This window comes from Antennarius striatus, chromosome 15 (genome assembly GCF_040054535.1).
Source record: "Antennarius striatus isolate MH-2024 chromosome 15, ASM4005453v1, whole genome shotgun sequence".
Taxonomy (NCBI): Eukaryota; Metazoa; Chordata; class Actinopteri; order Lophiiformes; family Antennariidae; genus Antennarius; species Antennarius striatus.
In genome coordinates, this window is record NC_090790.1 from 13844592 (window position 1) to 13869973 (window position 25382).

Below are 25382 nucleotides of genomic sequence, written 5' to 3' on the forward strand. Positions count from 1 at the left end.
GATGGATGGATAGATGGGTGGATGGATGGATGGATGGATGGATGGATGGATGGATGGATGGATGGATAGACTGTTTATAGGCCATTTCAATATTAACTCTCAGTCATTTCTTGTTGAAAATAGTTGAAGACATAATCGTACATAATTGTAAATGAGTGCGCTCCATCCCAAATATTGCCTTTCCTTCCAGGCATTTTTTTCACATTTTCCACATTAACAATAAATGACTATTTCGAGAAATTATGGAAAATTACTGTATAGTCCCTGAATTATGGAACTTTCATGTGAGAAGCCTTCAGACAAGCAGCTTTCCGGTGAATTGAAAGAGCAAATACATTGCATTACCATTTTTCTGGGTTTCTGGGTATGAATAAGAAAGTTGGTTCAAGTAACAATCATAGTAAAGCACTGTGGAAAAAACATCTCTATAGTATATAGTTATATCAAAACAATTTTTTTTAAAAATCCATCACATTCTAATCATTAATTTGAATTTTTGCAAAGACCTCAGTTCATGTGATTGCTCTTTCTGTGAACACTTTATCCGGTATGCCAGGTTTGCTGTAGAAATTCATTTTCATAACCATAGTCATGTGAAGTATTATTTTTAGTTTCACAGGCCTCGCCCTGACAACATACAGCAACCAGATCGTGTGGCTGTGTTTAGCCAAGCACATCTATCATGACCCACAAGGCTGCACAGACAAAAAGCATTTCATGGTCACGAGAGAAAGTGTCAATATCTGTGCTGTGTGCGTGTGTATGTGTGTGCGTGTGCGCGTGTATGTGTGTGTGTATGAGTAAATGATTGACCAACACAGAGAACGGAAGAAATAGGATGAGTGAGTTTTTCTGCATGCGCTGTATTTGCGCCTAGATACACTCTAATCGTCTGGCTGTGATTACAGGCGCATGCCACCACAGTCAACATGTGACTTATCTGAGTAAGCCAGGTTTTCAGAAAGCAGGCAGTTGAGGGAGGCCTGCCATGGGATAACTCTCAATCCCCACTCATCCTCTGACTCATCCTCCCCAACCATGCACACACACACACACATATCTGAAAACCCCAGACAAACCCTCGGCTTCTGGTTCTCCGAGCTGCTCTGCTGGAATCTCAAGTCTCACTCTTAAAAACTAAAACTGAGAAAAAAGGCAGCTGTGATTCCCGGAAACACAGATAAATGTAGAAGAAGTGAAATTGCGTCTCAAAGGAAGATTGCTGGTGTCATCTACACTGGTGGATGGTGATGACATGATCTTTTCTTCTCAAAGAAGAGACAAAAAGACACAAGGAAAGGGAAAAGATGGAAGGTTATGAGATGAGACAGTTTCTAAATGAGACCATTTGTGTTCAAGGACACAGATGTCCCTGCTACTGGAAAAAATCAATTTGTGCTGATGTGGATTGATCATACCCACTGAATGAAAAAAATATTACAACTGCTTGTTCTCAAAAGTGCCTCAAAATATGAATAAAATAATGGTTAAACACATTGTTTATGAATAAACACTATATTTCTCAGTTTTTTATAACAACAAAATATACATTTTTCCATACAGTTACTTCAATAAGCATGCAGCTGTATGAGTGTAAATACGTGTGCTTGCAAAAAAGTTACCGGAAGGTCATTTGGAATATCTGTCCCAAGTTGACTTGCTGGGTTTTGTTGCTGTATCCATGCAGCATCTCACCAAACAGGGTGTCATTGAAGTGGATATCCTGTCGTGAGCATTTCGGTCCCTCACAATTGTCTGACTGCAGGAGGCAGGAGCGTCCGTCCCCTGCCAGTTTGTACTCCTGCACACACCTGAAGAAAAAGGAAAATATGTCGGCATAACGTGTGATTTCCCCTGTTTCTGACTACTTTTACACTGGAAAAAAAGATAGATGTGAGTAAAAGCTGCCATCAGCGTTAGGCGATGAATTAGAGCTGTCTTATTCAAAACTGGAGAAATCTGGATGAATGACAGTGAACAAATTTGAATCTAAAAATAACTATTGAAAGTCAATTTATAGAATATGTATCATCAATCTATGGACATTACTCATTCATCTAAATATAAGCATAAGTAATCATGATACGTGCATCTCAGCGGCATCAAAGTATTAAAGCAAACTTCATCCTTTCAAGCATTCTGCCTGTTATTGCCGAGCTTTCAGGGAAATTACTTTTGTGTTAGCTGAGCTTTTCACTTGTGGTTGTCACTGCAGAATTTCTGGACACGCGAGCTGTGCAACATTCAGTCGACTGTGCAATCATGCACAAGTATCCAATCTCCTGCATTTATCTCTAGCATCCCCCCCTTACAGATAAGGCTGAGTGTCTAATGCTGTTGGCCGGCGCTGAGGTTGGGGCTCTTGCAGATGTCTTCCGTGGGAAGCTTGACTTGCGCTTGTGTTGGTAACACTGCTCCCAAAATGCAACGGACCTGGTGAAGCAGTGTGGCATGAAGGAAAAGCAAATGCTTTTCTCTCTCCACCAACTGTTTGCTCAACCACAGAACAAAGCCATCTGTGGAAATCTGCATATAGCGTATTAATATAAACCTAGTCCGGCTTTAACAAGCAGCTAGTCGTTGCATATTTGCACCCACACACCAGACTGATTAAAACTGAACCAGATCCTGTTCCGATCCCATCCATATTCAACTCCAGGTTCTTATCTACTTTTCTTTGGTCTTACTAACCACACCAAGTCAGCTTGTGCCTCATCATTTATGCAGTCAAATTACAAAACTGTCCTTTTCTGGTCTGCTTTGGGCTCCTTTTCTTGCTTAACAACTTAAGATAATAAATATAAATAATGCATTGAAAGAAAACATTTTACTGTGGCCCTCGGAATAAAGTGAATCCAGAAGGCAATACACAGCAAGAGCCAAAATCAATCGATGATTTGTAAATAGTAAATGAGGTTCAAGTCATAGTGGAATTTGACATTCCAACCTTGTTTGAAATTGGCAATGTCTCTTTTTTCCAAATGAAACCTCGTGTGACACAATTTGTTTTATAAAGAAGTTTTTTTTAAAAACCCTCCAGTTTATATGTAATGTACCAGCATAGTGGAATATATGTGGGAAACATAAACAAAAAAAACCGCATTCGTTGACTAAATGCATGGCATTAATATACTGGAAGGAAACTAAGTATGCTTCAAGGTTCGGAATTACCTCTGAACCTTCACCCTCTGAATACCTGCTGTGAAAAATTCAAGCTTCTCAGCACACCAACTGGGCAGCCACCATATGCTGGTATGATATAGAAGTTATTTACTTCAATTACATCTTATACACACAAATTACAAAATAAAGTCCTTGTCAACCTTTGTTTAATCTTGTGCAAGTCTTTCTCTGGTTAATTTTCAGCTTACATTTCTAATTCCATTATATCAGTATTTATCTTCTGAAGAATTCCTTCATTGAAGATCACACAGCTTATTTCACACAGTAACACCATTTTCAGCCTCCAGACACCTTTCATATTTTCAATGTTAGTTATTCTCACCCGCAAAACATGAGCACGTTGCTTGAACCAGGGTCATCTTCAAGGGGCACGAGCTGCTGGAGACACAGCTGTTCACAGCCTCCATTGAAGCCATCCGTGCAGTCAATGCCCCTGGAGTAGTCATAGCAACCTGAGCCATCCTTCATTGGCCTCAGCCCCTCAGGACACTGCAAGAAAAGACAGATGGAGAAAGAAGGGGAGGTGGTTGGAGAGAGATGTAGAGGGAGGGTGAGGCGGAAGGCATAAATTAGGGAGAGAAAAGAAGAGAGTCGGGTGCAGAGGTCAGCATGTGCATTTTAATCAGGATAAGTCAGTTCTGAGGACTCAAAGACAGTAATATGGAAAAGATGAGAGAGGAGAAGTGGGAGGTGAGATTTTTAAAAAGCCAAGAAAGACTCAAAAGAGAGAGGACTGAAGGAGGGCCGTTATCATCTTTAAAGGTTACAGAAAATGTGGAGGTCCTCATTCAGTCAAAAGGGAGCAGGAATATCAATTCCACACTCAGAACCTTGAAATGACTTTGACTTTTGGGTTACTGGTATGAACCAAGAGCTTCTATCAGAGAGAAACACCGATGTTTAAAAGTGTTTTAGTTTTCTCCTCACCAAACAAATCACACTCACACTGAACAGGAAGGTGAAGGCAGACAAGGGCTCCATTAATGCCACATTACCCAACTCAAAAACCACAACTTTATGGAGTCTTTCTCTTTAGAAATCATAGTTTCTCTGGGATGAATACAGCAACACCAAATGGACTTATAACAAGACTGAACTCACTGAAAATAATTGACCTCACCTTGTGACCAATTGACATGTTGTGATGTAATGCGATTGTGATTTGGTCTGCAGTTTCCATCTTAGTCATAAATAAGCAATGATTACAAAATAAATCCAACCCTCTAAACTCAGTCTGTGTCTTAACCCAAACTACCAATGACAAACATAATGACACACATGACCACAATAAAGGTAAACAGGAATTTGCTGTCTTCGCAAAAAGGTAAAATGAATATTTAAGACAGTGGTAAGTTCATCTTCATTCCACTATCAAGTAAAAATACTGCTGTAAATACTGCTTAACTACTGTATCCTACTGAATGACACACACACACACACACACACACACACACACACACACACACACACACACACAAACACACACACACACACAGCATTGTACATCGCATGTCATTATGGAAACGTTCTCCCCTTAGAATGTATAATAGGCTTTGCCTGCTGGTGATGGAAACCATCAATTAATTAACACACTCAGGCATCAGCCACATGCTGGAAATGTGTTGATTTGAACTGCTAATTCATCACTTTTCTCCAAGCTGTAATTCCTTCTATGTGAGCAGTGATGTAACGGTTGCATTGGTTTAAAGCGACTTCTGCCGGTGGCCACTCCCATGATGCTCCACTGTCAAATGCATTAAAGATGTCTGTATATGTGTACGTTTGCTATAGGATCAAGTAGATACTACGGGTTTTTCAAAGTTCCATGCTGTTATTTAGCATTTTCTATGTGAGTGATATAACCGTATGAATTTCCTCCGCATCCTAGACAGATACAGTTTGTTGATCTCCCAGTTATTTATCACTGTAGTAAACAAAAAGGAAAAATAATCACCTCATTTGCTGATGACTTTGTATTTGCTGAGCATTAATATTTGTAATATATATTATATCCAGAGCATTTTACTGTAAGATCATTGACTAATGGATGGTTTTCTAGTATAAACCTGATTCATAATGCATCCTAACAAATGTAGGCTTTGTCGTTTGACATCCAATCACACTAATAACCATTTCATTAGGCCCAGACTAACTTGAAATGTAAAAAACGTAAAGACAACTGGGTGAAAACTGATATTGTTGTCCTGCCTGTTTTGATAGTACGGACTGGACAGCATTAAAATCCCCCTCCACCAATAGAGCTCAACTAACCTGAATGTCAGTGCATCTTTTCCTGGGTCCCTGGGATCAGCAGTAAACAAATTAAGATTTTCCTTTGTAATAAACCTATGGTCACAAAAGCAATTTAAAGCCTCATTTGGTGGGTTTTAATAAAGGTTGTGCAATCCAGGGTGGGGAAATTAAGAGAGATATAAAGTCAGGAATAAAACGGGGTGAACTGAGAGTCAAAGAGAGGATGGAGACAAAGATTATAGCAGATCCACCTTATCAGTGAGGCCATAGGCGGAGAAAGAGAAAGTTACAATACTGTGTACAGACACATGCACGCACACACACACACACACACACACACACACACACACACACACACACACACACACACACACACACACACACACACACACACACACACACACACACACACAGAAAGGATAGAAGTATAAATGTGAAGAGAGACAGTGGAATGATGGGCAGCCACGTGGCAGCGCCCTGGGAGCAGTTAGAGTTTTGTGCCTTGCTCAAGGGCACCTCTCCAGCTACCAGTCCACGCTCATGCTGAACTTGAACTGGCCAACCTCCAAATCCCAAGCCCCCGCCCCAACTTTTTCTTTCATTTTCAACCCAACCTTAGAAGCAGAGGGCCGCCCACCTTTACTTCAGATCTGCTCAAGGTTTCAGAGAAAAATCCTTTTTTTCTCGCCACTCTTGCCAAGTACTTTCTCGTGGAAGGGATTGTTGGGTCTCTCTGGAATAGAGTCAGTCTAGACTTGTTCCTTTTGGAAAATACCTTGAGATAATATCAAATGTTGCTGCACAAAAAAACAAAATTAAAATAAACATGAAGCCACCTGCCTCACTTGTTTACACTGTGATGAAGCCGTCACAGTCTTGCAGCTATGGGGGCATTACTTATCAAATAAATTAAAGATAGTTATTTCTAAAGCCTTTACTTTATGTGGGGACAGAAGGTTTCTCTTGCTTAGGTTTTGGGTGCTTATGTCTCCAATGTTGTGGCAAACTTTGAATGAGTTTAGAATGAGACTTATTTGCTAGACCATTTCTTTTTATTATCAGCCACCTCTCTGCCTCACTTCCTTCATTACAGCAGGGACACATTTCAACCTCTTTACATGACTTTTTTTTTTTTATTCAGTCTATGGAATAAAACATGCTGTCCATTCTCCTCTACCACCATTAGTAGCCATTTTGAAAACGAAAATGCAAATTATTTTAGGTTGTTTAAGCATGTTTTTCCATATTAAGCATATTTTACAAAGTGTTACTACATCGAATAAAAATCACAAAACTGACAACTGCGACTCATTATTCGGTACTAATATATATATATATATATTTATATGTGTGTGTGTGTGTGTGTGTGTGTGCGTGCGTGCGTGCGTGCGTGTGTGTATGTATCATCAGGCTCCAGCTTTCACTTCATGGGTTGTTTTTTTTTTCAATTAAACACAATGTCATTCTAAAAAGCTTACTAAACAGCTTACAAAATGCTTACTAGAGTGAAAGTATGCTCACTCTGTTTTAATAGGTCATTCGGCAAAAGTTTCGTAACACCTGTTGGAACTATCGGTACAATTGGCCATCAATACCGACTCAACCAACTAAAGGGGTTTATTTTTCTCAGTAATGAAAGTTCTCACTCATTGTTCTCATAATCACAAGCACATGTTTTCATATCATATAATTGGTTCAAAAACTTTTATGTTGTGTTCACACCGCTGGTCTAGACTCTAAGATTCCATTTGTTGAAGCGTTCAAAAGGAATCGGTATCAGACTCATTATATTGTACCAATGTAATGCTTACTTCCTCATTAGTATAACTTGGGGCGATTCATCACACAGAGGCAGAGCTGTGGGAATAGGTGTCTGTAATTCAAAATTTTCATGCAGAATTAAAGGACTTAAGGTTCACCTTTATTGCAGCCCACTAGCTACTTGCTCTTTCTGCTAGGACAACTCTCCAAAGACACAGAGGCTGTGGAGGGGGACAATTTGCATTTCATATAAATGCCTTCAGTTGGTGTTTCTGTCAGGAATCTGCAATAGCAGCACATAGAGAACAGAGAGATTTCGTGGAAAAATACTGTGAAGTGTGCGCTTCTGACCCACTAGTGACATTCTTGCACCCAGGGATGGGATGGAGCAGTTATTCATCCACCAGCCATCGTTTCTGGCTACATCCAGATAGCAGGACCTTTATTGTCGACTACGAAAAAGCACAACTGCAAGACCTTGAGTAGCACATCTCTGTGAAGCCAACCCCTCCCTCACATGCTTTTCTGTAATTCTTAAATACAGAAAGAAAAAGCTTTTCTTTGCTCTGCTGTTGGGAAGAGTTTTTGTATGCAGAGCCATTTACAAATGCTGCATAAAGCCTGACTGAAAGAAAAGTTGGTGTTCTGCTTTAGCCTTGCTGTCCAACATTTGTTCAAGAAACACATAAATACCTTTAGTGACAGTGTTGCAGTCACTATATTGAAAAACACTATTAAATTTTTGCTAATGAATCATTTCTTATCGTTAACTAAAATGAAACAGACATGGGCTGTGTTTGGGCTTTTTAAATTTAATTGAATACAATAAATAGACTAAAGTATTAGATTTAATTGGATGGAATGTTTACATATTATATCCTCTTGCTTTTACAACCATACATCTGCTATATTCCTGAGTTTAGATATGACTGTATGATAAAACATGAAGGGTGGACAATTTGTGTATTCTCTGGGGGCAATTACAAAGACAACTTTATGACATCATTAAGCACCAGAGTGATGGTATCTCATTCCTCTGTGTAAGTGGGAGATTAAAAATACAACATAAGCAGGTCTGAAGAAATCAAAGACAAAAGTAAAACATAAATATGCATGAAAGCACCACGTTCTTCTTCTTGCACATTACACCCTCTGAATACATCAAGCCTGAATATTAAAGTTAAGACATTGAGAAAGGCTGTGATCCATTTTCCTAATTAGACATTAGTGTTCTCAGTTTCAATCAGGAAATGAGCATAATCTATTGAGTACTCGGTCTCTTAATGATCTTGTCAAAAATAAGATGCCAGATGTTGTGCATTACACTTGTCAAAGAAAGAAGAGGGACCAATAAAAGGTGGAACAGTCAGCGATCAAGACTTTACATATTTTCCTACTGTGACCTTTGGAATTAACAGCAGAGCAAGACTGCTTCCAGGAAAGACTAGTGAGAATCTGTTAAGTCATTAAAATATGGATAACCAGGGGAAAAATGAGAGGAAGGCAAACAAAGAGAAAATAATATTTAAAACAGTCACATCAAAAAATCTAATTTCTAAAAGCGCTGTATGTTTGATAATCAGTTTGAGATGTGCCATAGATTCCTGCCCTGCAGTTCTGCTACTGCTTAAACAAGTTAAAGTAGACACGACAGTCTTACGGCTGCAAAGGGGGGGGGGGAATTGTGCAAAAGTCCCAGCTGAGAAGAAAGAGATCTCCTTTTGTGAATGTGAATTTAAACTTCACATACTGTTTCACTGTTCTCGCCCAGCTATGGAGTTAACTTGGCTATTTAAGAATTATGTTGTGCTTTTTGGTTATGAGTCTGTGATTTAGCCCAACTATTTACATTGATGAATTAGATCAACATGCTGTCATAACATTATGATATCACAAGAAGAATATGTCAGCCCTCCTGCCACAGGGAAGAATGCAACACTTCTTCCTGTTTGAACAGATGCATCTGGTTACAGAGGGCCTCAGTTGACTAGTTTCTGTGAGAGTAAAAGTAAAAACATATTTTAAAACCTTCCCGGTGCACAAAGTTCACAGAATGACTAAAACTGCAGCAGCTCTGTTTTCACCAAATATGAACACAGGCAGAAATCACCCATCTGACAAGGTCACATTTTCTCTATTAGGTAAAAGTATCTTTTGAAATATATATTGAAGACTTTTTAGCTGACAATGTGATAATTTGCTCAAAGAATATCATTCTGTGACTTGAGAGATAGCTGCCGGTATTCTTAAAACATCTCCATTGATGCAGTTGTGTCACCTCAAACAAAAAAAAACCAAACTAAACTCCAAAACTGAGAGGACAGAGGGAACTATCAATCAGCCAATCACTAGAGCTCAAGATTGATCAGTTCTTTGATGTCGCCTTCAGTTCTTGATCATTGGTGGATACAGTGAAGTAACATTCCACTACTTTAAATGCTAATGTATTGTTAAATATTTTCCTACTAACTATTGTTATTGTTAGGTCACATCCCATTGAGACTGATGTGGTTTTTCCTAATTGAATTATTTGTTCATATTCATTCATATTACTGCCTTTATGTTGTTGATTTAAAAGTGGATTTTTATGTGGACCCCAGAAAAATATTTGTCATGCCATTTATAAACAATGGATATCCTCAGTAGAAAATAACCAGAAAAAAACAAACAAGACCTGGCCTCTTTTTTTTAATAATAAATGTGTGGTTGCTATGGAGCTTTATTTTTCATACATGCCTATGTTGGCGACTGTGATGGTTTAAGGTAATGCTTTCTTTTCCATGCAAGTGAAAGCAATGCATTTCTTTACCATCTTTCTATACATACAGTACATACATTGCATGGCTATAAGATCCAAAGACAGATCAGTTGTGTGACTCGGACTCCTTTGATCGCCACAGGCATGAGAGAGCCGCCGTCTTCAGCGTATCAGATGATGAAGATCATAGCGTCTCTTGATAGATGTGTTTGTTTTGTTTATATAAGGAAACTACTATAGAAATTATTGAGAGTCACTGAACACACATTCAGTTTTAGTTGTGTGGAGCCTTTGAGCATCGGATGAGCAGAGAAAAATAATCTGCCCGTCAAAAATAACATCAAGAGCAATAAACGTTTTATCCTCCTGCTCATATCTCATTGTTGTCACAGATAATGGCAGACATTATCCGTATTTCATTAAAAAAACAACTTCCTCATTTTATTAAATTACAATGAGGGAGAGGACATTTCAATGCAAATGATGTTTTTTGAACCATAAATCCATCGGATTTTCACATTTGGATCCACAGGAAAACAGCTACTTACTGATATCCACCTCCAAATATATGTACAAGGTATTTTTCATCCTGGGAAATTAATTATTGTCTGAGAAATTATAGAGGATACGACAAAAAAAACATATGTTGCAACGCTAAAATAAAAAGTCAAATCTTAGATCCTATGCTTTATCCTTATCAATATCACCAAAATCTAATGCAATCTATTCTGGGACAGGACCCAAACTCCCACCTGCTTTCAGGGAAATCTGTTGTAAAGTGTAATCCTGCTGGCAAACCTACAAAAAATATAACCCTCCTTGGCAGAAGTAAAATACCACTATGAGAGCAAGTGTTCCCTTAAACAAGACGCGCTTCAGTTACTGACGGATGGTAATGCTGTACTCATGCATGCTGTGTTGGATATTCAGTGAGTGCGAACATTAAAATAGAAAATATTTAATTCACTGAATATATAAAATATTACACAAAGATTGTAATTATGGAAAAAGAACCTTGACTGCAGCGATGCTGAATCTGTGCAGTAGACTAAATGATATACTTGATTGGGTATCCAACCAACCAGGATGAAAGAATTATTACAATTTGCTTTAAACGATAAAGCACTGCAATCCAATGGTAATGAATTCGACTGAGCTGTGCTGTGCTGTGCAGCTGAACAGGAAGAGTCTTGGGATGGTGAGGACAGGGATTAGGGCTGGGGTTAGATAACGTTGCCCACTCCCTTCCCTTTGTTTATTATTTATGCAAAACAGAGGCAACTAAGCGTAAATCCGGCTCCACGCTGACGACTCATCTTTTAATGCTTGACTTTTGAAAGACTCCCTGAGACTCTCCGACACTGTGAAATTTCAAACCTTAACATTCAATTGAAGAAAACAGTAGCTCCAAAATCGACCTATTTTACTTGAGGATGGTGATTGAAGTTGAAAAATGCATCTGCCAACAGTGTTTCTGTATAACTTCACCAGGGGTGTCACAAAGAGGACATCAAACGATGAAAGATACACTACAAATATCTTTCCATCTGCTCATCCTCTTAGTACCTCCATTATGAAGACACACACTGTGGCTGGATACAACAACATGCCATAAAGAAAAACAACATTTTTTTCTTCATGGCAATGATATTTCTAAAAGAAGCCAGAGTGTGCTGCAAGTGCTGTACTTCAACTGTTACAAGCAGGCAACATTCAGGGTCCCTCAGCATCGGCATATTTTACAGAATAAAGAAAGAAATGTTTGAAATTCTCTAAATGTCAACTGACATCTCTCTCGTACACACTGGATAGAAAACATGAAAAATATGAACAGGGTTTGAGTCACACTCAGGTAATGAAACCAACGAGCAGAATGAGCTTCAGTCAATTTGTAACCATGGAAACAAAAATATAAAGCTCCTTAATAGCAGAAACCACCACTTCAGTACTTTGGTGTGTTGCTGTGAGTTACTCTTGTTTAAAAAAAAAAAAAAAAGGAAAGAAAGTGATATAAGTTCTGCTTTTGAAACAAAACGTAACACAGACAGATGGACGGTTGGAATCTCTGCGTCTCTCCTCACATGAGCAAAGGGTTACACTCAGCCAATCAGTGTTTACAGGGATTTGCACTCCGGGTGAGTTCACCTAGTGCATCGGTAATACCCACTACCACACAGTGGATGACACAGAAGAGTGACCACAGGTTCAACGGTACTTCACTATTCATTCCACATCACCACTCCACTGCAGCTCAAATAGTGAAGTTCTGCTTATCTCCTGCACAAACATAAATCAAATGTCCCTAAATATCAGTTCTTAAGAGTCTGTAATAAAGGGTCTTTTTAGGAAGAGGGATCTGTGAATGAATGACAACCAAAAATGTTCTTTGAACAAGAAAAAGGAAGATAAATTTCTGCCACAGTTTGAACATCCCATGCTTTCAGGTGCCGCCACTCAAACAACCTCACCGCGTTTATCAGTGCTTTTTTAGGTTTGCTTTAAAGATCATGATCTCAGCAGGACTTCCAGTTTACATTAAGGATTACTTGTCTCATGTGGTACTGTATTTCCATCTGTCGTCAGGCTTAAAGTAACCATTAGCACTATTGTTTTCTGTTAATGGCTAAATTCAAGGAATCTCGACACATATCAATAAATATTTTGACCCATTTGACCCATTATCTGGCAATTCACAAATGACCCTCCCTTGTTAAGTTGGCACACCTTTTTAAAATGATGTCAGTAACAAACCACAGCTAGGACGACGGCAGTTCAGAGGTCCTGAACTGACCAGAAATGACCCCTGACCCCAAACCCGTTAAAACTTTGTGGGTGAACATGATCCACAATCTTGTCAGAAACTCTGGGCAGCTCTTGAGGGAGAGTGGGCTGTCGTCCCACAGGATGACATCTGGAGGCTCTGTCAGTCCACATGGGGGGGAGGGGTGTGATTTATCACCGTAATCAACGCCGATGAGGGAAACACTGATTACTGCCTGCGTAAAATATAGCATGTTCCTGAAGAGTCATCTCATAAATTTATGATGCATGTTTTTGTTAGTTTTAATCACTCTCTTCAGTATTGATACATAATCAAACAACTTAGCATTAAATGTTAATGGGGTAGAAATTAAGGTTGTTATAGTCATATGTCATTTAATATATAACCAAATATTAACGTAAATTTAAATACAAAATGACACTCAATGAGCACATAACTATTCAAATGCCCAAAAGTACCTTTTAATTAAGTTTGAAATTACACCCTAATCCAAAATGACTGCCCTACGGGTTCTAGTGTTGTAAGAGGGGGTCTTTTCACCCTTTCCATTTTTGGCAAATTGCCAAATTTTCCACCAGGTTTCATAAAAATCCATAAGGGAAAATTATGCATAATTGATATAAACACAACACACGTCATTAAAGAATCGAGTCAAAAGAATCCTCTCACCACCGACTCCCGAAAAGTAAGAGGCTTCATGTCTGGGCAGAGTACAGTAGATGTAATGTTGGATTATTGTTGAGCTGTGCAGCATTAATAATGGGCAGTTGTCAACGTTATAAAAACACCAGTTAATTCACAAATGAGACAGAATCTGCTTTTTCTTCTTAATTTTGTCCTTCTTCAATCACTTACAGATAGACAAACAGACACACACACACCTACACACACACACACACACACACACACACACACACACACACACACACACTCAAACTTCACATGTGATTGAGATTGATTGCATTTGGTTATTTATTCATCGTTTGCATGGCAGTGCCCAATATTTATTGTTAATTTTAATTGTAGTATATGATAAATATTTGAATTCATTAAATATTAATTAATGATTAATATTCATCATAACTATTAATCATTGTCTAAATAGCAACTACATTTACCCTTCTTTGGCATTAATGATTAACAAGTATTATCAATAATCATTAATTAATGCCTTCAATCAGGCTTCATGTTCAACAGATCTTGACAACTAGAAAATATGAATTTGTGATCCTCTCCAAAATATCCAGATCATTCAGATTTCAACCAAATCCATCTGGCAGTGTATGCAAAATGGGAAAAAATGATGCACAAGTCTGAAATATTAAAACAAGAGAAACATTCATCCGCGTTAGCCAGATGACCAATCCGTTCAGTAAACAATAACACCAGAGATTGAGATCACCTGACGCAGACCGAAAAGTATGTGAGACCATGGAAACGGTAGCGCTGAGATGTAAACAGGAAAGTAACACACGGCTTTATCCCGTACATTGTTACTGTAACGCGAAACACGAGCCACCGGTGTTTGATGAGCCGACTGATGAAATAGGAAGTTGCTGGCACAAAAAACATTACCTGTTGAAAATTGCGAAAATTCTCTCACAACATCTGTTGTTATAAACTGAGGTTAGCAAGCCCCAAGAATAAACCACCTGTCAGCCTCTCCGAAGCAGCGGACAGGAAGCGCAGGGAATCATGAAATAAGGAATGTCTCCAAAAACTTCAGCTTTGACTAGAATTTAATTCTCTGGAAATACATTTCAACTGCAGACAGTTTCGAGGGACTCACTGTGATAATGGAGCGCCCACTTCGACGAGGGTGGTTAAAATAACACCAACCCAAAAAAGAGTCAGAAAGGAAAATAATACGACTGTGTCTTTGGTCCTCTGAGTTAATCTTTGGAGACTAGGAGGATTTGTCAAGCTCTTTGTTTGTGTCTTAATAATCTGCGCACAGAGGATGAGACTCTTCTGAATAGTTTTCCATAATATTTCATACTTCCTGGAAACTATGAGTTGAAGTTAAATCCCTGCTCTCTGATACTCTTGGGGTCCAGAGGACAAAGACGTTTTGACTAACAAGAGCGTTTTTCTTTAAACTCCTCTGTCCTTTCTGTTCGTTATGCAAGGTCATAATTTATTGCTGGGAGTTCTCTGATATGATCCCATCAGCAGTGGGCAGAAAAAAAAATGTTCTCATGTGAAAACTGTCAATATAATAGCTGTACGTCCAGGGGCTTGTGAGATCCACAATGCAGGGGCTTATTATACACTCATTAATATTTCATACACATTTCTCCATTGTCTGGTAGTTTCCATCTGATAGGGATTCTTGTCTGAGAATGTTTATATGGCTTTGCTTACTTTTCTCTAACCCTATGTATGAGTTAAATGCTGTAATTGCTGTGAGAATACATTAGATATGGTTGGAGCCACTATTACAGGTGTCACAGTTCAATATTTTAGAGCTATAATGGAGCTAATTTATATTATTAACAGTGCCATGAGATATTATGTTGTCTGTTTACATTAATACAGCAAAGTTCCCTGTGAAAGAACTTCATTTAATAAATGTTAATATACAACTAAATGAGTTACACATAAGTAAAAGTTACACATACTGTCAATATGAATGAAAGAAATTGTCACAAAATTCAACCAGAAATCAAATTTAATTTACATAAAACAATAATTTTTAACAAAAATAATTATTTGTACAAAAATGTATTTAAAGCCTTTAAAAACCTGTGAGGTATATGAAATACACATATTAATTAGAAGCTTTATAGTACTAAGAGGGAACAGGCGACAATGCAGCATGCATGATATAAAAAAATCATCTATTCATACATATACATATACACATATATATATATATATATATATATATATATATATATATATATATATATATATATATATATATATATATATATATGTATATATATATATATATATATAAACACACACTATTATATGTACACAAACACCCAGGAGGTACTAAATACACCAAGGTTGAAAATTGTGCTTATGACAAATGGTGGTAACACAGCTGATGGCAAATATGTGGAATGAATTGTATATGGTACAATAACTTCATCTCGACTATAAAAGGATTTCAAAGACTGACTGTTACAAAAACGCTATATGTGTAAAGATTATTGTGTTGTCTATCAATCGCAGTATACAATACGCTGTCACGACCGTGTATGGAACAGTGTTTGTTGTTTATCATCAGAGTTTTTCATGAATCTGCCACAGAGAGATTTTCATTAGTGTACAAGCAATTCTTTTTTTCTTTCCAGAGAGATAAGCAAAAGGAAGAATAAGAAAACTGCCATATCAGTGTTTGTCTTTCGTCAACATAAATAACAAGATAAGTCGATTTATAGCCCCGTCCAAACTCTAAATGACTCAATAAACCATCCTCCAGCAATTAAAATGGCTCATCAATTTAATTACTTTACAAGCCAGGTCCGCCCAATGCTGTCAAAAGCCCTGGCACTGGAAGTTTCCAGTCACCCCACACTAGTAAACATGTCATAGAAAACCTCTTTTACACTGCAGTTTACAATGGGAGATGAAAAAAGGTTTTTTAATCAAGCAGGGACTTACAGTACACTATTTTGTTCCTGTCATTGTAGTATTGAAACTGACAAAACAAGGTATTACAAACTCATTGATTTATTTTTTTTGCTGTTGCTAGAACTGCTCTTTTAGCTCATACAGTGTAAAACACCCGAACTTAACTGATGTTAAGTTGTTGAGCTATTTCAAAGACCAAATGAAGCAATTACAGCTTGTTAATCTATACTTTAACCAGGAGACAGTCTTGTATGTAAAGTGAAAGCAACAACAGTGTAAGCCACACCTGTTTGTAACTTTAGAGCCCAGAGCATCAATAAAGAGCATACAGTAACCACAAAGCACACTAATTATGGCTTTAAGCAGCACATAATATATTACATATTGTTTGGGGGGAAAAAATCGCAAAAGCCATGCAATAAAGCAGATGGCGTACACGTTTAATGAGTGGCATTATCCTGTGAAAGAACCATTTAAAGAAGGAGATTATGTAAATGAGGACACTTTAAAATATATATCATGCATCACTTCAAAAGTCCATCAGTCTTTTAGCTACAAAGCCGTGCAAAAACAGCCGAGCAGCACAGTTTTATTCTTTTTATTTGAAAAACGTCTTGACTGATTTCAAGTAATTTTTATTATTTGTCACTCCTCAGTTTTCCAATGCCCCAGAAAATCTAAGGGAATTTAAGGGTGCAGGTAGATGACTGACATGCATAAAATGTAACAGCATGGAATGTCATTATATGCAGACAGCATGCATCTGTAGTACAAAATTCTTGAGGCCTACAGTATTAGTGTGTCGCCATCAGTGAAACACGCACATAGCATTAACTAATATATCACAGATGTACACTGTACACTGTACCTATGCACAATCAAAACTTAAACACATAAAATTTGAATTGTTTTTTTGCTAAAGAAAGTGAATTCAGGGTATAAAAGTTACACTCACCATGCAACCAGATGATTCCAACTGTCTGTCAGACACACACTTGAAGTTCTTCTTGCAGCCTCCATTATCTTTGGAGCAGTCGCGGACGGGCCCAAAAGATGCAAGCAGGTCCTCGACTGTCTCAAAGTAAGTGGACATCATGGCCTCTTCCCTGCGTGAAAGAGATAAGAGAAGACGGCTGGTGAGAAGACAGAAACAAACACAGTGGCCTAGGTGTGGAGTGGAAATAACGAATAGCAAATGTACAAGCAAGAAAGAAAGTAGTGCCTCATGGCCTCGCTGCTCTTTGTGCAGTTAAGATGGTGTCCATGCTATTACCCAGTGTGCACCCTTCAACCAGCAACTAATGACCATTTGCAACGTGGCAACATAGGCTTTTTTATCATCACAATTTTATGCAAGTTCCCTTATTGGCAAAAATAAGGAGAGAACTGTTAAAGAATGTAGGAAGATATTTGTCTTTTTACAGCTTTAATCTACTTGTTTCAGATACCTTCTGTGCAGTTGCAAACGTTAATAACCCAAATCCAATAGAACCTTCAAGCAGACGCAGATGGGCTTTGCGCCAGAGCAAGCTACAGATTTGGTTTAATAATTGTTATAAAAAGTGTCATTGGAGGATTTCATGGAAAAGGGACTTTTTTGCAGGTTTGGGGCGGGGGTGGGGTGGTCAGGTCTAAGACCATTCGGATCATTGGCATTAATTTGGACATATCAGAGTGTGTGGAGGGAGAGCCCAGGCAATTAGCACCTCTCTAAGGCATCCAGGTCAAACTGAGCTGGCAGATGAACAAATTTTAAAAAAATCACAGGCAAATAAATGAACACTCAAAGATAAAGAGGTACAATAAAAGATAAAGTGCATGCAGAATAAAATTAATTCTGTATTTCTGTATTAGAATCTAAATTAATGTAATCAATTGAGTTTTATTTTTTGACTGTGTTACCTCACAACAAGAGGCTTCACCTGAGTTTACATCTGCTCCTCGTATCTGAGTGAGTTCTCTTAGCAAGTAATGTTTATCAAGTTCACCATCTTAGAATAGCATGCAACATATGCTAATTAGCACCAAAGAGAAATTACATCTGAGAGTGATAAGAGGATAAATTATTAGTTTTAAAAGCTATTTACTCCATAGTCAAAATAATGGGGCATTGAAATTAATGATATTATGCACATGAAAAATCTTCTTGTTTCTTCTTTTCCTTTTGGCTTCTCCCTTCAGGGGTCGCCACAGCGAATCAGTTGCCTCCATCTAACCCTGTCTTCTGCATCCTCCTCTCTCACACCAACTACCTTCATGTCCTCTTCCACTACATCCATAAAACTCCACTTTGGTCTTCCTCTAGGCCTCCTGCCTGGTAGTTCAAAACTCAGCATCCTTCTACCAATATATTCACTACCTCTCCTCTGGACATGTCCAAACCATCTCAGTCTGGCCTCTCTGACTTTATCTCCAAAACCTCTAACATGTGCTGTCCCTCTGATGTACTCATTCCTGATCCTATCCTTCCTGGTCACTCCCAGAGAGAACCTCAGCATCTTCATCTGTGCTACCTCCAGCTCTGTCTCCTGTCTTTTCCTCAGTGACACTGTCTCTAGACCAAAACAACATCGCTGGTCTCACCACAGTTTTGTACACCTTTCCTTTCATTTTAGCCGAAACTCTGCTGTCACACATCACACCTGACACTTTTCTCCACCCGTTCCATCCTGCCTGTACACACTTCTTCACCTCTTTTCCACATTCTCCGTTGCTCTGGACTGTTGACCCTAAGTACTTAAAATGCTCCACCTTCTTGATCTCTTCTCACTGTAACCTCACTCTTCCACTTGAGTCCCTCTCATTCACAGACATGTACACATGTACTCACAAATGTCTTATTGCGGCTAACCTTCATTCCTCTCCTTCTAGGACAAACCTCCACCTCTCTAGCTTCTCCTCCACCTGTTCCCTGCTCTCATCGCACTTCATAATGTCATCTGCAAACATCATAGTTCATGGGGATTCCTGTCTAACCTCGTCTGTCAGTCTGTTTATCACCATAGCGAACAAGAAGGGGCTCAGAGCTGATCCCTGATGCAGTCCCAACTCCACCTTGAACTCCTCTGTCACACCTACAGCACACCTCACCACTTCCTATAGTCCCCATACATGTCCTGCACTGCTCTAACATACTTCTCTGCCACTCCAGACTTCCTCATACAACACCGTAGTTCCTCTCTGGGCACCCTGTCATAAGCTTTCTCCAGATCTACAAAAACACAATGCAGCTCCGTCTGACTTTCTCTGTGCTTCTCTATCAACATCCTAAAAGCAAATACTGCATCTGTAGTACTCTTTTTTTAGCATGAAACCATACTGCTGCTCACAAATGCTCACTTCTGCCCTTAGTCTAGCTTCCACTACTCTCTACCATAACTTCATTGTATGGCTCATCAGCTTTATTCCTCTGTAGTTGCCACAACTCTGCACATCTTAAAAATGGGCACCAGCACACTTCTCCTCCATTCCTCAGGCATCTTCTCACTGTCTAAGATCCTGTTGAACAACCCAGTCAGAAACTCTACTGCCACCTCTCCTAGACACTTCCAAACCTCTACAGGTATATCATCAGGGCCGACTGCCTTTCCACTCTTCATCCTCTTCAATGCCCTCCTCACTTCATCCTGACTAATCTTTGCTACTTCCTGGTCCACAGCAGTCACCTCTTCTAGTCTTTGTTCTCTCTCATTTTCCTCATTCATCAACTCTTCAAAGTACTTTTTCCATCTTCCCATCACACTACTGGCACCTGTCAATAGACTTCCATCCCTACTCTTAATCACCCTAACCTGCTGTACAACCTTCTCATCTCTGTCTCTCTGTCTTGCCAACCTGTATAGATCAGTCTCTCCCTCCTTACTGTCTAACCTAGTATACAAGTCATCATAAGCTTCTTGTGTGGCCTTTGCTACCTCTTCCTTCACCTTACGATGCATCTCCCTGTACTCCTGTCTACTGTCCTCAGTCCTCTGTGTCCCACTTCCTCTTAGCTAACCTCTTTCTCTGTATACACTGCAGTACCTCCTCATTCCACCACCAAGTCTCCTTATCTACTTTCCTTCCAGATGACACACCGAGTACTCTCCTGCCTGTCTCCCTGATCACATTAGCTGTAGAAAATGAAAAACTTAATGAAAAATAACGGTTTCATTAAGTTCTTCCTAAAATGGGTGTGTGTACAAAATCACATGCACATCATCCAACAGATGTTTTTGAAACCACAGGAAACCTGGTGGAAGTGGTGCGAAGAAAGTCAGGAGGATCACTCTCTGGGGACCATGAATTTCAAAAAAGGAATGTGATTAAAAATCACAGTTATTATTTCCATTATTTCCAGGTATTGGACTTGTGCATTGTCCTCCAAGAAATGCCTGCATGAAAAGGTTTACCTCAGCTTGTGGACATACACCCAGCTTTGCATGCCCACCGTCAGGCTGAATGAAGGGGTGAGCAATCCCCGTATATTTCTGTTTCACAAAGAAACAGAATCATTTCTGTTTTGTAGTGGCACTGCAGGGATCACAGTGTGTTACAAGGGTGACGTGACTCTACAAATAAGAACAGGATCTGGAATAATGGGAAGACAGATGGCTCGCTGAGCCAGGCTGATTTTAAAGTAGCGCCACTGTTCATATGTATCCTTGTCTTGATGGACTCGAGCGCTCGCCTGACAAGATCCATTCATAAAAGAATCAGAAAACCAACCCACTGAAACAATGGAAAAAAAAATATGTTAAGTAATCCTCTCTTCAGAATAAGCATATAAAATGTCAGAACACTTTTAATAAATCGTACATTGACGTCAATTTCTTCAGAGAGGGATGAAAGGTAAACAATTACATTCCATCAAAAAGGCCAGAATACTTCATACTTACTGTTTTATGAATATAAGGAGATGTATTTTAAGATTGGGGTGAACTACCTTTTCTCTTTTATAATGTTCGACACTGCGGGATCAGCCTTTAGAATGCTGTTTGACATATCACGTTTTTGTTTTTTTTTAATCAAGGCATTACTATTTCTAAATGTCAAGTCTGAACACATCAGCATGAATGTTCTCTTTGCAAAATATCAAGTCTTTTATTCTGGTAGTCACAAACATCTCTGTGCTGGACGAAATTAGTCGGATTGATGATGTGCAACCAATAATGCATAAATAAAAGAATATGTCTATGAAACATTGGTCAGGATGAAATTATGTTCATCATAATTTCATCCTGACTAATGTTGTCCCCTGCCTGAATCAGGGGACACCCTGAACAGAACAAGAAATGATTATAAAAGGTTTTGGTACAAAACCTTTTATAATATGAGGTTTTGTTCTTTAGAGGTAGTAGTTGATAAGCTGTTGTTTTCCCACAATTTGAAGTTTTTAATTAGAAAGTATGACAGAGGAAATGTAGAAGTAAACCTAAGGTGATTCAATGTTAATAGTAAATTAGAAGGAAACAATGTTCCCATCTGAACAAATTATTTTCTTTGATTTAAATGAAGTCACACAGTAGGTCTGCTGCTCTATAAAGCCCTCTACACTATATTACCTTATTATATCAAGAAGAGCTGCACAATCTTTCAAAGAGATTTCATTATCATGTGTTATAATGGGGCGAGTGTTTTTTTAATGATTTACTAAAATGATTACAGTCAAGTCATTCTGTTTCGAATGACTTGACGTGCACAGTAATATGACTTAAGCAAATATCGTGGGAAATTAAGCAGCAAAATTAAAAGCTGTAATTATAAACTTGACAGGACAAAATTAAACTTTTAGTTCCTGAGATAAATGTTTCATGGAGTTCCGATGGATACGAGGATTCATCTGGGGGACAGCTGCTTTTTCTTCTTCAGCGTGTGTGGAGGAACACAGGACATAATTTAAGATTAGATCCTGACTTATCTGACTTGTTGGTGAGGAGATTTAAACAGTGCATGAAGTTAAGCCTCTATGCCTTGTGCATAAAAGCACGCAAGATCCCATTTAATGGAGAAATATACTAGAGATAGTATTAATATTTTACTCTTTAATGTGTATTCTTTCACAAATCATCTGTCATCTGAACTATTATTTTTGTGGCCAGACTCATGTAAGCTGCAAATGACCCCTTTTAGTATTTTATAAAAATCACAACAGAATTGTGTGCTTATGTTCAACTGTATCCCTAATGGCTTCAATCCAGTCCAGTCAGCAAACTCTGGATAAGTGGATAAGCAGGAAAACTTAATGTCAAATGGCAACTTAATGTGAGCAAGTGTAGAATCCTACTATTAGCTAAACTTCACATTTGAGTAGAAGAGTTTACTATCACTGAGTCTGGTAGCAAGATGCTTCGATAATCAACCAGAGTGAACAAGTGACTGAACCGCCTATTAGATGGCTAATAGGTGACAAAAAAAAAAACTACACCTTTTTGGGTGGATCAAAAAAAAGTTTAGACAATATACAGTAGATAAGATTAGAAACTGTGTGAACCACAACACACATGTAGTACAATCTCATTAATCTTTAGCACTTTAATGCATGATAATCACAATTAGATAATCAATTTGCAAAAAATAGAATGGATTAACCTTTTGGGCAATTGGTGAATCACAGTTTTTGATTAGCACATAAATCAATTTCTATTCCAACTTTGTCCTGAAAACACCTCAGATATAGGTAGCTCCAAAAGAAATAGACTGAGTGATCATTCTTAATAACATCGCTCCCTTAACCATATCAGCTTTCTTGGTGTGTTGGACCAAAGAACAAAATTCTTGATTGATTTTGGGCTTCTAAGACTATCGACCAGCGTGAGGTCAGGCCAAGTGTTTATACTATCAGTCTAATTCTTTTGCTCACAAACCAATAATCCGGTATGCGGTCAGAAAAAAGACTAAATAGCAAATTGCCTTACATCTCCACTCTTTTCTCCAAACCACAGCCTGATACTACATTTGTATTTTAAATCTGCTGTTTACGACTGTGGCTGTCTTGTCCAGGGTGGTTCTGGCCCAGGACCAAAGAGAGACCAATTAAAGAGAGCTGGAGCCAAAATTTTCCAAATACAGTGAAAACTGGCCTTTCATCACTGGACACACTGAGACCTTAACTGTGCTTTGATCAATATTAAAACAGAGGAGAAGGTCAGACTCTGGTCAGAGCCCAAAATTCAATGTGCTTCACTTATTGGCAACAAGAGAAACACATCTCCCTATGTGATACCAAGTGGCTCACACCACAGACCCAATACTGCCAAAGCACATTCAACAGGATGCTACACAGTACTGTTTTTTCCCTTGGAGACAGAAACATCACAGAAGCAAGAAACAGAAAATTAACAGCGACCACTTAATAATCTGCTTGGGGTAAGCTACTAGTGTTCCAGAGCCAAGTCAATACCTCCAGGGCAAAGGCTAGAGGTGGAACAGATTTAATCATTGTGGACCTCTGCAATTAAACCTTACCCTCTGAACAGGAAATGCAATCACTCTTTGGGGATGGTGCATGATTTGATGTGTAGGGCTGAGAGGTACCAATCAAAGAGTTGGGCTCACCTCGATGCACATGTGGCTTTGGCTCTGGAACCAAACTCCTTGATAGATGGTCGATTGTCTCCTACAGAGGCATTTCCCTTTTTGAGATGTGCCAGGCAGTTGTGGAGTTCCTAAAAAAATCACTGGCTGGCTGTTGCACAGCTGGATATTCTCCATGTGGATGAGAGGGTCACCATCATGTGGCTGCATAATACAGAGAAAATCTATCACTACTGTTAGCGCATCTGCGCTCGTTTATCTTTCCTTGGTCTAACAATATAGAGTTTTTTGTATAAATTGTGTTTTAGATTATTTCAGAGGTTTAATGTTTCACTACTGTAGGAGAATGTAAGAAGATAGGAGGTACATTGGCTTTTTTTGCTTGCAAATTAGTATCAGTGTAAAAAAGCTACTACTAGGACAATCTCTAGAAAAGAGCTAAAAAAAAGATCACTTTTTTAATCTTGAATTTAAATCTCAAATGCACATTTATATGGTTGGGGGTTGTTGTTTTTTTACAAATTTGGCAGAAGGTTCGATAAAGCTTTTATTTTCAAAAGGGTTTTTCTGGCAATCATTTCATGGTTCAGGCTTTGCTGGGATAGACATGTTCAGAACCAGCCTCACAATGTGACATTTCTTACTCACAATTGCCTTTTTAAGACTCCTAGTTAAAATAGTTACCAAAGGAAAACATCTAGTCAGACAAGCAGGACTGGTCAGGCAGTACATTCTTTGATTTCAAAAGCTAGCAAGAATATTTTGTTCTTGTGGTTTTTTGTTTTTGTTTGTGACAAATTAGTGATTTTACAAAAGAAAGTCTTCCTATACTTTAATGCACCTCACGGAGTTATGGCTCAGTCAAGTCCTCGCTTCACACACAGAATCTGTTATTTATTACACCGAAGTCTAAAACAACTCATTCACTGTCTCTCTCTCTCTCTGTCCTTTATGTCTTATTTCTCTTTTTATTTGGCAACTATTTTTATTCAACAAATGGCATTCTGCGCATCAGTTCTTTCTGGCAGGTACTCAAACCATTGATGAATGACTCCTTAATTCAGAGGAAAACAGAGTAGGAAAGGTGAGGCGGACAGAAATAATGGGCTGCCTCCACTGTGAGGTGCATGCTAACTGCTGCTCCTCCGGGATGGAGTGGCCAGCGAGCTGAAGATGAAAAAAACAATCGATTCCAGGACGAGTGTGGAAGACAGTCCTGACGGAAGGAAATTGGGGAAACTAATGCAAAAGAAATGTCTAAGGAAGACCAATGGACAGTGCCTTAAAATGCTGTTATATTAAATCATGTCACAGAGCGTGGAAAGTATTCTGTATGTTTCATCTCTCGTTGCTTATTAAACAAAACCTAAAAACTGATCCACATACATTAAAGAGAAAAATAAAACACACCACAGTGACAAAGAAATAATAACTATATTTCATTCCCATTAGAATGCATATATTATGAACCATTCTTACTGACATCACCAAGACACTAAATCTTGACAGTCAAGATTATTAGCTGGTCGGGATCATATTTTTAGT

The 25382-nt window shown here is 38.5% G+C and overlaps 1 protein-coding gene across 3 annotated transcripts in view; it reads right to left on the reverse strand.

The window, feature by feature from the left end:
* Nucleotides 1-25382, reverse strand: part of LOC137608178 (astrotactin-2-like) — a 230328-nt gene that overhangs the window by 71679 nt on the left and 133267 nt on the right. For all 3 annotated transcript variants that reach the window (XM_068334322.1, XM_068334321.1, XM_068334320.1), the window contains 3 exons: nucleotides 17278-17428; nucleotides 3506-3672; nucleotides 1623-1811 (listed from right to left, as the gene is read on the reverse strand). In XM_068334322.1, coding sequence (XP_068190423.1) covers nucleotides 1623-1811; nucleotides 3506-3672; nucleotides 17278-17428 — 507 coding nt within the window. The remainder of the gene's footprint in view (nucleotides 1-1622; nucleotides 1812-3505; nucleotides 3673-17277; nucleotides 17429-25382) is intronic.